The sequence below is a fragment of the Pristiophorus japonicus genome, chromosome 7 (genome assembly GCF_044704955.1).
Source record: "Pristiophorus japonicus isolate sPriJap1 chromosome 7, sPriJap1.hap1, whole genome shotgun sequence".
Lineage (NCBI taxonomy): Eukaryota > Metazoa > Chordata > Chondrichthyes > Pristiophoridae > Pristiophorus > Pristiophorus japonicus.
Genome location: NC_091983.1, coordinates 235,552,157 through 235,569,527, shown reverse-complemented (window position 1 = coordinate 235,569,527; position 17,371 = coordinate 235,552,157). Strand labels below are relative to the sequence as shown.

General features: G+C 47.9%; 1 protein-coding gene across 1 annotated transcript in view; it reads right to left on the bottom strand.

The window, feature by feature from the left end:
* Positions 1-15,259, bottom strand: part of LOC139266700 (equilibrative nucleobase transporter 1-like) — an 83,659-nt gene extending 68,400 nt beyond the window's left edge. Inside the window, exons 1-3 of the mRNA XM_070884289.1 lie at positions 15,070-15,259; positions 6,445-6,577; positions 1,369-1,415 (exon numbers count right to left, since the gene is read on the bottom strand). Of these exons, the coding sequence (XP_070740390.1) occupies positions 1,369-1,415; positions 6,445-6,577; positions 15,070-15,259 (370 nt within the window). The remainder of the gene's footprint in view (positions 1-1,368; positions 1,416-6,444; positions 6,578-15,069) is intronic.
* Between the last annotated feature and the right edge of the window lie 2,112 nt (positions 15,260-17,371).

Below are 17,371 nucleotides of genomic sequence, written 5' to 3'. Positions count from 1 at the left end.
GTGAGAACACTGACCACGAGGTGGGAGACACTCCTAACCTGGACCTTCAGGTATAAAAGGCGAACTTCCACCCACCTTCATCACTTGAGTGCTAAGGAATAAAGGGCAGGTCACAGACTGACCTTCTCTCAAGCATGGGCCTCGTGTGCATTTATACTGTGTAGTAAGGACGTATCAGTCGCCAAGATTCAGAAGATGCTTGTTGACTTCTTCAGGATCAAAGGGAAGCATTGGGTCTGTGCCATGGTTATCCGACTCCTGCTTAGAGAGGGCGGTCAGGCGCTGGTGTGGGTGTGTACCCAGGCTGCGATCTTCCGTCTTCAGACCCTGTAGAGATATCTGTACGTCAGGGATCCTCCCAGATCGTGTGCGCTGGCGACGTATTTCTTCCGCTAGCTGCATGGCCTCAATTATAGCACTCAGCTATTGCCAATAAATCTGGGGTGTGGCTGGGCCTCCTTGCAGGAACTGCCTGTCTTTTACCATGTAATGATCAGGATCTGCAAAGCTGTCACCTCCAGCCGGAGTTCTCCCCCGTCAGGAGTGATGGCTATACTCCGGGAGCTGCTGCTCAGGAATCCGTACCTCCACGTCCGCGTGTCACGTGACTGGCAGAGGGAAAGACACTGGCTGGCAAGGTGACCAGAGTCAGGGGCCTATTGGATAAAGGAGGAGCGGGCTGGATGTTCCATGAAGAGTTGGCACAACGCATGTCATGGCACGGTGTCTGGTCCATGGCCAAAGCAATCGAGACGCTAAAAGAGGCACTTAGCCCTGACTCCACGAGGCGTGTCGAGGAGGCTCAAGTGTATGGAGCGATCCTGTCCGTGTTTTCTCATCGGCACCAGGGCTCGAATCCTCCCTCGGGATCCGGTGCCTCACAGCTTGAGCCGTCTCCTGGAGATCTCTGCCGTGCTTTTCCACTCTGCACGGAGGGGTTTCCTGTACGGGCTACTCTTGCACACTCTCCACTTTGTCTTCCTCGTCTGCTGTCCGGACACGCCTTGGTGGGCCATCTTCCCCCGCAGAGGAGGCGGGGTTCCCCAGTGGAGGTTACTCCATGTGGGACTCCTCCCCTTTTCTATTGGGCAGATGGAACCAGCCATCAAACACTGAACTCAACATGGAAAAAGAGTCAGTAACTAAGGACTGGTGCTCTATCCTTCACTCTATCCAACTTTTATAATGCTGATAGAGTTAGATGAGGAAGGATGGGAGGAGGCTGGAGTGGAGCACAAAAGCCGGCATGGACTGATTGGGCCGAATGGCCTGTTTCTGTGCTGTATATTCTACGTAATTCTATGCAGGTATTGAAGGACCATGTGTGGGACCTCACTGGGTTCTGACAGGGGGAGGGGCTAGACTTACCAGCAGTGGAGAAGGCGATGATCAGAGTCGCGGTGGTGTGGAGGAATCTGTGGAGATAAAAATCAGAGCTTAGTTTGAACTCCTTTGTCCACACATTCACCTCCCCTTCCCCTGAAAGGAATGAGCTCCCAGTTATCCAACGTCTCTCACCACATCAGGACGACCCAAAGCGCTTCACAGCCAATGAAGTACTTGATAAACAGACCCAGAGTACAAAAGCAAGAAGTTATTGCCAAATCCTTCATAAACCACTGGTTAGGCCTCAGCTGGAGCCTTGTGTTCAATTCTGGGCACCGCACTTTAGGAAGGATGTCAAGGCACTAGAGGGCACAGGGGGGATTTACCAGAATGGTACCAGGGATGAGAGACTTCTGTTATTTGGAGAGACTGGAGAACCTAGGGTTGTTCTCCTTTGAGCAGAGAAGGTTAAAAGGATAATTGATACAGATGTTCAAAATGATGACCGGTTTTGATCGAATAAATAAGGAGGAACTGTTTCCAGTGGAAGGTGGGTCAGGAACCAGAGGACACAGATTTAAGGTCATTGGTGATAGAACCAGAGGCAACATGAGGGAAAAAATTAAGCAACGAGTTGTTATAATCTGGAATGCACTGCCTGAGGACAGTGGAAGCAGATACAACAATTTTCAAAAGGGGATTGGATAAATACTTGAAGGACTCTGGGGAAAGAGCAGGGAAGTGGGTCTAATCGGACAGCTCTTTCAAAGCACAGGCAGCATGGGCCAAATGACCTCCTTCTGTGCTGTATCAGGCTATGATTCTATAAGTGCTTTTTAAAGTGCAGCCACTATTGTAATGCAGGAAACATGGCAGCCAATTTGTGCACAGCAAGCTCCCACAAAGAGCAATGTGATAATTGTTATGTATTGAATAAAGAGTCTGACCAGATACTGTGAGCTCAAAGTAAGGTGTGACCGCAGTCCTTTATTACAGGTCTCCAAAGTGCCTCTACAGCCTGTGAGGCCTCCTTATGTACAGGTGCTCCCAAGGGATTGTGGGATCCTTTGGGACTCCAGGGGATGAGCCCTCCGGTGGTTAAACAAGGTATTTACGGGTTTACATATGTACAAATAATGATCAGCTTTTTTTATTGATGTTGATCAATCTTAGCCCCAGGACACTGACCCTCCCACTGAAAATGCTCTCCCTTATCCCATTGTCTCCTGTGCCCTCTCTAAACCTATCGTCATTGTCCCAGTGCCAGTACTGAGGGAGCACCGCACTGTGGGAGGGGCCATACTGAGGGAGCACCGCACTGTGGGAGGGGCCGTACTGAGGGAGCACCGCACTGTGGGAGGGGCCATACTGAGGGAGTGCTGCACTGTGGGAGGGGCCATACTGAGGGAGCACTGCACTGTGGGAGGGGCCGTATGAGGGAGCACTGCACTGTGGGAGGGGCCGTACTGAGGGAGTGCTGCACTGTGAGAGACAGACTATTATCTGAATAGTGACAGATTAGGCTAAGGAGAGGTGCAATGAGACCTGGGTGTCATGGTACATCAGTCATTGAAGGTTGGCATGCAGGTACAGCAGGTGGTTAAGAAAGCAAATGGCATGTTGGCCTTCATAGCGAGGGGATTTGAGTATAGGGGCAGGGAGGTGTTGCTACAGTTGTACAGGGCCTTTTGTGTACGGTTTTGGTCTCCTAACTTGAGGAAGGACATTCTTTCTATTGAGGGAATGCAGCGAAGGTTCACCAGACTGATTCCCGGGATGACGGACCTGACCTATCAAGAACGACTGGATCAACTGGGCTTCTATTCACTGGAGTTCAGAAGAATGAGAGGGGATCTCATAGAAACGTTTAAAATTCTGACGGGTTTAGACAGGTTAGATGCAGGAAGAATGTTCCCAATGTTGGGGAAGACCAGAACCAGGGCTCACAGTCTCAGGATAAGGAGTAAGCCATTTAGGACCGAGATGAGGAGAAACTTCTTCACCCAGAGAGTGGTGAACCTGTGGAATTCTCTACCACAGAAAGTTGTTGAGGCCAATTCACTAAATATATTCAAAAAGGAGTTCGATGTAGTCCTTACTACTAGGGGAATCAAGGGGTATGGCGAGAAAGCAGGAATGGGGTACTGAAGTTGCATGTTCAGCCATGAACTCATTGAATGGCGGTGCAGGCTAGAAGGGCCGAATGGCCTACTCCTGCACCTATTTTCTATGTTTCTATGTTTCTGAGAGGGGCAGTACTGAGGGAGTGCAGCACTGCGAGAGGGGCAGTACTGAGGGAGTGCTGCACTGTGGGAGGGGCAGTACTGAGGGAGTGCTGCACTGTGGGAGGGGCAGTACTGAGGGAGTGCTGCACTGTGGGAGAGGCAGTACTGAGGGAGTGCTGCACTGTGGGAGGGGCAGTACTGAGGGAGTGCTGTACTGTGGGAGGGGCAGTACTGAGGGAGTGCTGCACTGTGGGAGGGGCAGTACTGAGGGAGTGCTGCACTGTGGGAGGGGCAGTACTGAGGGAGTGCTGCACTGTGGGAGGGGCAGTACTGAGGGAGTGCTGCACTGTGGGAGGGTCAGTACTGAGGGAGTGCTGCACTATGGGAGAGGCAGTACTGAGGGAGTGCTGCACTGTGGGAGGGGCAGTACTGAGGGTTCGCTGCACTGTGGGAGGGGCAGTACTGAGGGTTCGCTGCACGGTGGGAGGGGCAGTACTGAGGGTTCGCTGCACGGTGGGAGGGGCAGTACTGTGGGTTCGCTGCACGGTGGGAGGGGCAGTACTGAGGGTTCGCTGCACTGTGGGAGGGGCAGTACTGAAGGTTCGCTGCACTGTGGGAGGGGCAGTACTGAGGGAGTGCTGCACTGAGGGAGTGTTGCACAGTAGGAGGGGCAGTCCTGAAGGAGTGCTGTACTGTGGGAGGGGCAGTACTGAGCGAGCGCTGCACTGTGGGAGTGGCAGTACTGAGGAAGAGCTGCACTGTTAGAGATGCTCTCTTTCAAATGAAAAGCTAAACCAATGTCCCTTCCGCCCTCCGAGGTGGACATAAAAGTTCACACAGCTGGTACTGGAAGAACAGGGCAATTCTCCCCGGAATCCTGTGGCCAATATTTATCCCTCACGCACATTACTAAAAATACAGTTGGTGTCCGGTCATATTGCATTTCTGTCTGTGGGAGCTTGCTGTGCATAAATTGACTGCCACGTTTCCTACATTAGAACAGTGACTACACTTCAAAAGAACTTCATTGGTTTTAAAGTGTTTTGGGACATGCTGAGGTGGTGAAAGTATATAGTTCAGTCATAAATTGCTCCAATAAATGCACAGAATGTTTTTTGGATTTATTCGGGGAACTATTCTCAGAGTTTACACTGACAACAAATCAAAATAGCAATCAAACTGTATCTCGATTTGGTCTCTCTTCAATTTTCTCTGCTCGAAAGAGAACAGCCCCAGTTTCTTCAATCTCTCCACATGACTGAAGTTCCTCATTCCCGGTAAACCTCCTCTGTACCTCTGATAGCTTCTTTGTGACATCACAAACACACGGACTACAAGAACATGATGCTTTTATAATATACATCAGCAGTTGTATTTACACAGTAGTCCACTAGGGGGAGCTACATTATACTTCTCCCCCCTTAATGAGTAATTAATCATAACAAAATAATCATCATACATAACTTGCATGGTTATACACATCAAAGATATTCGGGCCAAAATGTCCCCCCGCCCGAAATATTCCATACACAGCACGTTTCTATGGTTTTTACTGCCATGGCGAGTGAGGTCGCCTCTTGTGCAAAATTCTGCTCTTTGTTTTTTTCACTCGGACCTGGAAGTCGCACTTAATGGGGGCGGATATGCGGCGGTGACAAGACTAGAGGGGGGAAGTTGCGGGGGGAGGCTGTGGAGTGGTCCCGGCGATGAGGTCATCACAATGCCACATCACCACAGCTCTCCCCTTCACTTAAAGGTGAGAGCCTGCGCGATCTTTAAACTTCGGTCGACTGGGTCTCTAGGTTGGGTTTCTGCAGGACCAGTGGCCTGGCACTGAAGAGGGGGTGCCAGGCTGTCTGTTGGTGGCCCGGCCGAACCTGGAGGAATAATTGTCGGGCCGACATGGCAGTCGTCCGACAAAATAAAAAACATGGCGGCAGCAGCAGTAGGTCCTCCCCTTTAAGGGGAGCTGTGCCACCATTACAGAAGGCCTCAGCCTCACTGGACCACCACAAAAAAGCTTGCTTTGGTACCACCGGGCGGGCCGTAAGTTTTCACGGCAGAATTTCGCCGTTGATGGGGGCGGGGCGGGGAGTAGATCGACGGTACACACTGTGATGATGTACTTAGCACGGATCGGCAACAGCGGAGCAGTGGGGGGGAGCGGGTCACCACCGGGATAGCACAGAAGCGGAATTGTGATAATGGCAGCCATTACACGAAAAGTCAGCGGCCATTGCACTCCGCAGTGTGGCCGCCACTTTCCGGTGTTAAAAGGCTGAAAGGAAAGGAGCAATTTCAGCCCCATGGACTTAGTTTACCATATTTACAAATCAAACTTAACCAGGGGTTTTCTGTTTCAATGAGGATACCTTCGTTCTCCAAACTTGGTGTCGCAGTTAGACTCATCCTAGGCTGAGCCTGAGGAGAGTTTTTCTTCAAGAGATGCCCTTGATCTACATTTGAACTCTGTACAACTTCAGACTGTCTGCCTGCCTGACTCAGACTTAAATTCTGACTTTCTCTTGGACTTGTTTCTAGTACATCAGATGTAGGATTTGCTATTGGTACTCTACTTATAACAAGACTATCTGACTCATCAGAAATAATCGAATCATTTCAACTTTCAGCTCCTTCAATATGAATAAACCTAACATTTCCATCATCAAATATGTGCGAGGACCATATATCTTTAATATTCCTGGTAACCACTTTAACCATTTATGGTGATGGTTCTTCATTCTAACCTTCTTATTCAATATTACACATCTCTCTCTCTTACTCTACCTCTATCATGATTCTCTTTCTGTCTTAATTGTTTCTCTTCTACTGACTGTGTCAAGTCATATCAACCTCTAACAACCCAAAAGCCCAGAAGAGGACAAGTACTTACATGGCCAGGATGTGGGTTACCATGGTGCCAAAGTGGTCAAACAGTAAACCACTGGGGAAGGCCACAAAGCTGATGGTGCAGGAGGCGAGGGTGAAGATGAGGGTGAAGCGCTCATCCTGCCGATCGCAGTCCACTGAGAGAGAGAAAGAAAGGACGAGAAAGTGAGTGAGACAGACAGAGAGAAAGAGCATCGATTTCTACAGCGCCTTTCACCAACTCAAGACGTCCCAACTGAAGTCCTTTTGAAGTGTAGTTACTGTTGCAATGTAGAAAACATGGCAGCCAATTTTCACACAGCAAGCCCACACAAACAGCAACGTGATTAATGACCGGATCATCTGTTTTTTTGTGATATTGGTTGTGGGATAAATATTGTCCCTATACCTTGGGCAGAACTGCCCCTGCTCTTCTTCCAATAGTGGCTGTGGGAACTTTTCTTCCACTAAGAGGGCAGACTGGGGCCTTGGTTTAATGTCTCATATGAAAGACGGACCCTCCAACAGTCTGGTGTTCCCTCAGTAATGACTTTCCGACAGTGCAGCCTTCCCTCAGAACTGCCCCTCCAACAGTGTGGCTGTCCTGCAGTATTGTCCCTCTGACAGTGTCGCACTCCCTCAGTAATGCCCCTCCGACAATGTGGCACTCCCACAGTACTGGCCCTCCAACAGTGCGGTGCTCCCTCAATACTGCCTCTCCTATTGACCCTATGCCAATTTGCTCGTGGCTCAGTAAATAATGCAGTGATTACTACCTTTGTGGTTTTGCTTTTCAATTTCGTCCCTCGATGTTCAAACTCTCTCAGCAGAACCTCTTTCTTAGTTCTACCTATGTCATTGGTACCTACATGTATCACGGCAACTGGATGCTCCCCCTCCCACTCCAAGTTCTCCTCCGGCCCGGAGGAGATGTCCTTTACCCTGGCACCAGGTAGGCAACATCGCCTTCAGGATGCACACTCTCGGCTGCAGAGAACCCGATCTATCTCCCGAACTATACTATCCCCAATACAACCATCTGCCTCTTTACTCCCCGCACATGAATGGCTTTCTGCACCACGGTACTTTGTTCAGTCTGCTTGTCCACCCCGCAGTCTGAACACTTATCCACAAGTTTTGCAAGAACCTAAAATCTATTGGACAAGTGCAGGGACTGAGGCTCCTGCAATACTACCTCCTGGATCCCCTTACCTGCTTCACTCGCAGTCACATGCTCCAGTCCCTGACCATGTGTCAATTCTAAAGTATTTAATCTAGAGGGTGTGGCTGCCTCCTGGAGCAACAGGTCCAAGTAACTTTCTCCCTCTCTCATGTCTCGCAATGGCTGCAGCTCGGAATCCAGCTCCTCAACCTGGAGCCGCAGACACTTACCGCAGATGTAGTCGCCCTCGACCAAAACTTCTAGAACCTCACACATATTGCAGCAACAACACATCTCCTGTTTTCCCATTATTTTATTGAATTAATTAGTTTAGCGTTAATCAAGTATTTACCCTATATAGTTTATCAAATTAGTTAAACAAGTAAAGGTCAGTTTTTAGTATTTAGTTATATGCTATATATTAATTTAAAAGAAAAACTTAGCCCACAATCACTACTAATCACTTACCTGCATTACCTGTGATGTCACATACAGGGTTCTCCTCACCCGGAGCCATGCGATCTCCTGGGAGAGTCATTAACCAGAAAAAAACCCAGGCCAATTGCGGAAAAATCTGGGAAAATTCATCTCCGATCCAACCAGGTGATCAAAACTAGTCCAGGAGATCACACTGGCTGTATGCTGATGGTATGTTGCCTCCCGAGTGCAAGGGTCAAGGATGTCTCAGAACGGCTGCAGGGCATTTTCGAGAGGGAGGGTGAACAGCCAGTTGTCGTGCTGCATATAGGTACCAAAGATATAGGTAAAAAACTGGATGAGGGCCTACAAGCTGATTTTAAGGAGCTAGTTTAAAAAGTGGGACCTCAAAGGTAGTAATCTCAGGATTGCTACCAGTGCCACATGCTAGTCAGAGTAGGAATTGCAGGATAGCTGAGATAAATTGCAGGATAGCTCAGGAATGGTGCAGAAGGGAAGGATTTAAATTCCTGGGACATTGGAACCAGTTCTGCGGATGGTGGGACCAGTACAAACCGGACGGTCTGCACCTGGGCAGGACCGGAACCAATGTCCTAGGGGGAGTGTTTGCTAGTGCTGTTGGGGAGGGGTTAAACTAATATGGCAGGGGGATGGGAAACTAGGCAGGGAGACAGAGGGAAATAGAATGGGGGCAGAAGCAAAAGATAGAAAGAAGAAAAGTAAAAGAAAAAGTGGAGGGCAGAGAAACCTAAGGCAAAAATCAAAAAGGGCCACATTACAGCAAAATTCTAAAGGGGCAAAGTGTGTTAAAAGGACAAGCCTGAAGGCTCTGTGCCTCAATGCGAGGCGTATTTGTAATAAGGTGGAGGAATTAACTGCACAGGCAGTAAAGTGTGTTAAAAACAAATATGATATAATTGGTATCATGGAGACATGGCTCCAGGGTGACCAAGGCTGGGAGCTCAACATCCAGGGGTATTCAACATTCATGAACGATAGACAGAAAGGAAAAGGAGGTGGGGTAGCATTGCTGGTTAAAGAGGAAATTAACGCAATAGTAAGGAAGGACATTAGCTTGGATGATGTGGAATCTGTATGGGTGGAGCTGACCAAACTGGTAGCAATACGGTGAGGAGGATTTCCTGGAGTGTATTAGGGATGGTTTTCTGGACCAATATGTCGACGAACCAACTGGAGGGCTGGCCATCCTAGATGGGTGATGTGTAATGAGAAAGGACTAATTAGCAATCTTCTTGTGCGAGGCCCCTTGGGAAGAGTGACCATAATATGGCAGAATTCTTTTTAAGATGGAGAGTGACACAGTTAATTCAGAGACGAGGGTTCTGAACTTAAGGAAAGGTAACTTCGATGGTATGAGACATGAATTGGCTAGAATAGACTGGCGAATGATATTTAAAGGATTGACGGTGGATAGGCAATGGCAAACATTTAAAGATCACATGGATGAACTTCAACAATTGAACATCGTTGTCTGGAGTAAAATTAAAACGGAGAAGCTGGCTCAACCATGGCTAACAAGGGAAATTAAGGATCGTGTTAAATCCAAGAAAGAGGCATATAAATTGGCTATATAAAGCAGCAAACCTGAGGACCACAAGGAATTTAAAATTCAGCAGAGGAGGACAAAGGCTTTAATCAGGAGGGGGAAAAGAGAGTATGAGAGGAACCTTGCTGGGAACATAAAAACTAATTGCAAAAGCTTCTATAGATATATGAAGAGATCAAGATTAGTGAAGACAACCGTAGGTCCCTTGCAGTCAGAATCAGCTGAATTTATAATGGGGAACAAAGAAATGGCAGACCAGTTGAACAAATACTTTGCTTCTGTCTTCAGGAAGGAAGACACAAATAACCTTCCGGAAATACTAGGGGACCGAGGGTCTAGTCAGAAGGAGGAACTGAAGAAAATCCTTATTAGGCTGGAAATTGTGTTAGCAAAATTGATGGGATTGAAGGCTGAAAAATCCCCAGGGCCTGGTAATCTGCATGCCAGAGTACTTAAGGAAGTAGCCCTAGAAATAGTGGATGCACTTGTGATAATTTTCCAACAGTCTATAAACTCTGGATCAGTTCCTATGGACTGGAGGGTAGCAAATGTAACACCACTTTTTAAAAAAGGAGGGAGAGAGAAAACGGGGAATTATACACCAGTTAGACTGACATCAGTAGTGGGGAAAATGATGGAATCAATTATTAAAGAAGAAATAGCAGCGCATTTGGAAAGCAGTGACAAGATCGGTCCAAGTCAGCATGGATTTGTAAAAGGGAAATCATGCTAGACAAATCTTCTGGAATTTTTTGAGGATGTAACTAGTAGAGTGGACAAGGGAGAACCAATGGATGTGGTGTATTTGGACTTTCAAAAGGCTTTTGACAAGGTCCCACACAAGAGATTGATGTGCAAAATTAAAGCAGATGGTATTGGAAGTAATGTACAGACGTGGATAGAGAACTGGTTGGCAGACAGGAAGCAGAGAGTCAGGATAAATGGGTCCTTTTCAGAATGGCAGGCAGTGACTAATGGGGTGCTGCAGGGCTCAGTGCTGTGACCCCAGCTATTTACAATATACATTAATTATTTAGATGAAGGAATTGAGTATAATATCTCCACGCTTGCAGATGACTCTAAGCTGGGTGGTGGTGAGAGCTGTGAGGAGGATGCTCAGAGGCTGCAGGCTGACTTGGACAGGTTAGGTGATTAGGCAAATGCATGGCAGATGCAGTATAATGTGGATAAATGTGAGGTTATGCACTTTGGTGGCAAAAACACGAAGGCAGAATATTATCTGAATGGCGGTGGATTCGAAAAAGGGGAGGTGCAACGAGACCTGGGTGTCATGGTATATCAGTCATAGAAAGTTGGCATGCAGGTACAGCAGGCAGTGAAGAAGGCAAATGGTATGTTGGCCTTCATAGCTAGGTGATTTGAGTATAGGAGAAGGGAGGTCTTACTGCAGTTATACAGAGCCTTGGTTAGGCCTCACCTAGAATATTGTGTTCAGTTTTGGTCTCCTAACCCCGAGGAAGGACATTCTTGCTATTGAAGGAGTGCAGCGAAGGTTCACCAGACTAATTCCCAGGATGGCAGGACTGACATATGAAGGGAGACTGGATCGTCGGAGCCTGTATTCACTGGAGTTTAGAAGAAAGAGAGGGGATCTCATAGAAACATTTAAAATTGACGGGACTGGACAGATTAGATGCACGAAGAATGTTCCCAATGTTGGGGAAGTCCAGAACCAGGGGACACAGTCTAAGGATAAGGGGTAAGCCATTTAGGACTGAGATGAGGAGAAGCTTCTTCACTCGGAGAGTTGTTAACCTGTGGAATTCTTTATTGCAGAGAGTTGTTGATGTCAGTTCATTGGATATATTCAAGAGGGAGTTAGATTTGGCTCTTACAGCTAAGGGGATCAAGGCATATGGAGAGAAAGCAGGAAAGGGGTACTGAGGTGAATGAGCAGCCATGATCTCATTGAATGGTGGTGCAGGCTCGAAGGGCCGAATGGCCTGCTCCTGCACCTATTTTTCTATGTTTCTATGTCTGCTGTGGCTTTTATTCCCACTCTCGGGCCTCGGTCTGCTCCGGCTCAGGTACGTTGCCACTCTGCGGAAAAAGTTAGGAAAAACAAGGCAAAGCAAAACCTCCCGCCCCCACTTCACCAGACTCTCCCACTTACCAAACCCTGTTTTCCCACTCTGAGCTGCTGCACTCCGAGCTAACAGCACGTGCCCTCGATTTTTTAATTGCTTGTGGCTCAGATGAGTCACCACTGGTCAGCTGCTCAAAAAACGGTTTTAACTAGTTTTAACTAACTGGCTATTTAGCAAACTACTGGAGAGCGAGCTAGCTAGTTTGTCTCTACCTCAGCCTGAAAGAATGCTAAATATTTAACTGTTAATCTTACTTAAAGGCGACTAGCAATTGCCACCAACCTCCAAACCCTTAAGACTCTCCCACTTACCAAACTCGGTTTTCCCACTCTGAGTTGCTGCACAGATACAAAGTATTCATTATATATCTTACCGACATCTTCTGCCTCTACACACAGATTTCATTGACGGTCTCTAAGAGGCCCCACTCTTTCTCTAGTTATCCTCTTGCTCATTATATCTATAAAACATCTTTGGCTTTTCCCTGATTTTACTGCCAACATTCTTTCATGCTCTCTCTCTGACTTCCTGATATCTTTTTTAATTCTTATACTCCGCTAGAGTTTCTGCAGTGTTGAGTTCTCCGTATCTGTCATAAGCTTCCCTTTTTTTCTTTATCTTACTCTATATGTCCTCTGACATCAGAGGGCTCTAGATTTGTTAGCCCCACCCTTTTATTAGTGGAACATATTTGCCTTGTACCCTCAGGATCTCCTCCTCGAATGCCTCCCACTGCTCTGACACTGATTTACTATCAAGTAGCCATTTCCAGTCCACTTTGGCCAAATCCCATCTCAGCTCAGCAAAATTGGCGTTTCCCCAGTTGAGAACTGTTTTCACTGGTCCCCCTTTTTCCTTTTCCATAACTACCCAAAATCTTACTGAATTATGGTCACTAGCACCAAAATGCTCTCCCACTGATACCCCTTCCACCTGCCTCTCTTCATTCCCCAAAACTAAGTACAGAACTGACCCTTCCTTGTTGGGTTTGTTATGTACTGACAAAATAATTTTTCCTGAATGCATTTTAGGAATTCCGCACCTTCTGTACCATTCACACTACCTTTTTCCAAGTTAATATGGGCATAGTTGAAATCCCCCACTATTACAGCTCGATAGATTTTGCACTTTGCAGCAATTTGCCCACATATTTGTTCTTCTATCTCACTCTGACTGCTTGGGGGTCTATAGTACACTCCCAATATTGTGATCGCCCCTTTTTTATTCTTTAATTCAACCCATATAGCCTCGTTTGATGACTCCTCTAACATATCATCCCTTCCCACAGATGTGATTGTTTCTTTAATCAATACTGTACACCCGCTCCTGTTTTACCCCCCTCTCTATCCAGTCTGAAAACCCTGTAACCAGGAAAGTAGAGCAGTCATACCTATCCTTCTGTCAGCCATGTCTCAGTAATAGCTATAATATCATACTGCCAAGTGTCAATCTGTGCTCTCAGCTCATCTGCCTTATTTCCTATACTCCTTACATTGAAGTATATCACATTTAGTATTGCTAAACTACCCTTTTGTCTATTTTTCAGCCCTTGTTTCATCTATCTTCCAAATTCACTTTCTACTTCTACTACTCTGATGCCCAATTCCAGCTTTACTTCTCTTCCCACTGAATCTATTCTCCAGTTCCCATCCCCCTGCCAAGCTAATTTAAACCCTCCCCAATAAGAATAGCAAAACCTCCCGCGAGGATATTGGTCATGGGTATATTGAGGAGCAACCTGATCGGCTTGGACAGGTCCCATCTCCCCCAGAAACAGTCCCAATGCCTCAGGAATCTAAAGCCCTCCCGCATGCACCATCTCTGCAGCCACGTATTCATCTTCTCTATCCTCCTATTTCTGTACTCACTAGCACGTGGCTCCGGGAGTAACACGGAGATTGCTACCTTTGAGATCTTGCTTTTTAATCTTTCTCCTAGCTCCCTAAACTCTGCCTGCAGGACCTCACCCCTTTTTCTACCTATGTCATTCCCTTTACTTATCTCTTCCTATTTACATACCTATAGAAATGGTTACAATCTGTTTTTATGTCTCTTCCTAATTTACTCCCATATTCTTTTTCTCTTTCTTGATCAATTTCTTGGTCCTCCTTTGCTGAATTCTAAAATCCTCCTAATCCTCAGGCTTATTAGTCTTTTTGGCACCATTACAAGCCTCTTCATTCGATCTAATAGTAGTTTTAACATCTCTTGTTAGCCATGTTTAACCAGTTTTCCTGTGAGGTTTTTGCGTCTTAAAAGAATGTATATTTGTTGTAAATGATGTATTAGATCTTTAAATGCTAGCCATTGCTTGTCTACCATCATATCTTTTAATGTAGTTTCCCAATCTACCTTAGCCAAGTCACCCCTCATACTGATATAGTTTGCTCTGTCCCTCTCTCCCTGTCACTCTTTTTCACTGTCCCTCTCTCGATCTGTCATCCCTTTCTCTCTCTCAGTTTCTCTCGCTCTCTATCTCTCTCTTTGTCCCTCTCCCTCGCTCTCTCTGTTCCTCTCTCTCTCTGTCCCTCTCTGTCACCCCTGTCTCTCTCTTTCCCTCTCTCTCTTTCTCTGTCTCTCTCTTTGTCCCTCTCCCTCACTCTCTCTCCCTCTCTCTCTCTGTTTCTCTCTCTCTCTGTCCCTCTCCCTCCATCACTCTCTCTCGCGCTCTCTCTCTGTCCCTCTCTCTCTGTCACTCCTTACTCTCTCTCTCTCTGTCCCTCTCTCATTCTCTGTCCCTCTCTCTCTCATTCTCTGTCTTTCTGTCTCTCTCTCTGTCCCGCTCGCTCTTTCTCTCTGTTCCTCTCGTTCTCTGTCCCTCTCTCTCTGTCACCCCTTTCTCTCTCTCTCTGTCCCTCTCTCTCTCTCTCTCTCTTTCTCTCTCTCTGTGTCTCTCTCTCTCCCTCACTCTCTCTCTGTCCCTCTCTCTGTCACCCTTTTCTCTCTCTCTCTTTCTCTCTGTTTCCCTCTCTCTCTCTCTCTGTGTCTCTCTCTCTCTCTCTGTCTCTCTGTTTGTCTCTCTCTCTGGCCCTCTCCCTCCCTCACTCTCTCTGTCCCTCTCTCAATCTCTGTCCCTCTCTCTCTCTCTTTCTCTGTATTTCTGTCTCCCTCTGTCCCTCTCGTTCACTCTCTCTCCTCCTCTCTCTCTGTCACTCTCTCTCTGTCACCCCTTTCTCTCTCTCTGTCTCTCTCTCTCGTTCTCTGTCACTATCTCTCTCTGTTGCCCTCTCTCTCTGTCCCTCTCTCTCTGTCCCTCTCTCTTTCTGTCCCTCTATCTCCCTCCCTTCGGACACTTACTGGTGCCATTCCAAACTCAGTCACTCTCTCTCCCTCTTTCCCCTACCCCCTCCCTTCCCTCATCCCGCAGATACTCACTGGTGCCATTCCTCGCGCCGGGGTCGCTGGAGTTGTGCAGTGGGACACAGAGGTCGGAGAAATATTCCTCCTTCTTCAGTACGAAGATGAGGGAAGCCCAGCCGAAGATCACGCCCGTGAAGCTGATACACTCGAAGAGCCCGGTGGCAAAGGTCAAATACCGCTTGGCCTTCTTGTTCAACGGTGCCATTGACCCCGAGTCTTGTAAAATGCCCTTTGATAACCTGGGAGGTTCCTGATCCAGTGCCTGAAAGAAAGAGCTCCCATTTCTACAGTGCCTTTCACCACCTCAGGACATCCCAATCGCTGTACAGTCAATGACCTATTTTTGAAGTGTAGTCATTGTTGTAATGAAGGAAACGCCGCAGCCAATTTGCACACAGCAAGAACCCACAAACAGTAATGTGATCAATGACCAGATAATCTGTTTATATTGATGTTGGTTAAGGGATAAATATTGGGTCCCAGGACACGGGGGAAACCTCATTCCCTGATCTTCTTCCAATAATGGCCAGAGGTTCTATTATGTCCTCCCAAGGGGATAGATGGAACTTTGGTTTAAAATCGCGAAAGACAGCGTATCCTACAGTGCAGTGCTCCCTCAGTACTGACCCTCTGACAGTGCAGTGCTCCCTCAGTACTGACCCTACAACAGTGCAGCGTCCCTCAGTACTGACCCTACAACAGTGCAGTGCTCCCTCAGTACTGACCCTCTGACAGTGCAGTGCTCCCTCAGTACTGACCCTACAACAGTGCAGTGCTCCCTCAGTACTGATCCCACAACAGTGCAGCGTCCCTCAGTAGTGACCCTACAACAGTGCAGTGCTCGCTCAGTAGTGATCCCACAACAGTGCAGTGCTCGCTCAGTACTGACCCTCTGACAGTGCAGTGCTCCCTCAGTACTGACCCTACAACAGTGCAGTGCTCCCTCAGTACTGATCCCACAACAGTGCAGTGCTTGCTCAGTACTGATCCCACAACAGTGCAGCGTCCCTCAGTACTGACCCTACAACAGTGCAGTGCTCCCTCAGTACTGACCCTCTGACAGTGCAGTGCTCCCTCAGTACTGATCCCACAACAGTGCAGTGCTCACTCAGTACTGAAACTCCAACAGTGCAGTGCTCCCTCAGTACTGACCCTACAACAGTGCAGCGTCCCTCAGTACTGAACCTACAACAGTGCAGTGCTCCCTCAGTACTGACCCTACAACAGTACAGCACTTGCTCAGTACTGACCCTACAACAATGCAGTGCTCCCTCAGTACTGACCCTACAACAGTGCAGTGCTCCCTCAGTACTGATCCCACAACAGTGCAGTGCTTGCTCAGTACTGATCCCACAACAGTGCAGCGTCCCTCAGTACTGACCCTACAACAGTGCAGTGCTCCCTCAGTACTGACCCTCTGACAGTGCAGTGCTCCCTCAGTACTGATCCCACAACAGTGCAGTGCTCACTCAGTACTGAAACTCCAACAGTGCAGTGCTCCCTCAGTACTGACCCTACAACAGTGCAGCGTCCCTCAGTACTGAACCTACAACAGTGCAGTGCTCCCTCAGTACTGACCCTACAACAGTACAGCACTTGCTCAGTACTGACCCTACAACAATGCAGTGCTCCCTCAGTACTGACCCTACAACAGTGCAGTGCTCCCTCAGTACTAACCCTACAACAATACAGCGTCCCTCAGTACTGACCCTACAACAGTGCAGTGCTCCCTCAGTACTGACCCTCTGACAGTGCAGTGCTCCCTCAGTACTGATCCCACAACAGTGCAGTGCTCACTCAGTACTGAAACTCCAACAGTGCAGTGCTCCCTCAGTACTGACCCTACAACAGTGCAGCGTCCCTCAGTACTGACCCTACAACAGTGCAGTGCTCCCTCAGTACTGACCCTACAACAGTGCAGCATCCCTCAGTACTGACCCTACAACAATGCACTGCTCCCTCAGTACTGACCCCACAACAGTGCAGCGCTTGCTCAGTACTGATCCTACAAAAATGCACTGCTCCCTCAGTACTGACCCCACAACAGTGCAGCGCTTGCTCAGTACTGACCCTACAACAATGCACTGCTCCCTCAGTACTGACCCTGCAACAATGCAGTGCTCCCTCAGTACTGACCCTACAACAGTGCAGTGCTCCCTCAGTACTGATCCCACAACAGTGCAGTGCTTGCTCAGTACTGATCCCACAACAGTGCAGCGTCCCTCAGTACTGACCCTACAACAGTGCAGTGCTCCCTCAGTACTGACCCTCTGACAGTGCAGTGCTCCCTCAGTACTGATCCCACAACAGTGCAGTG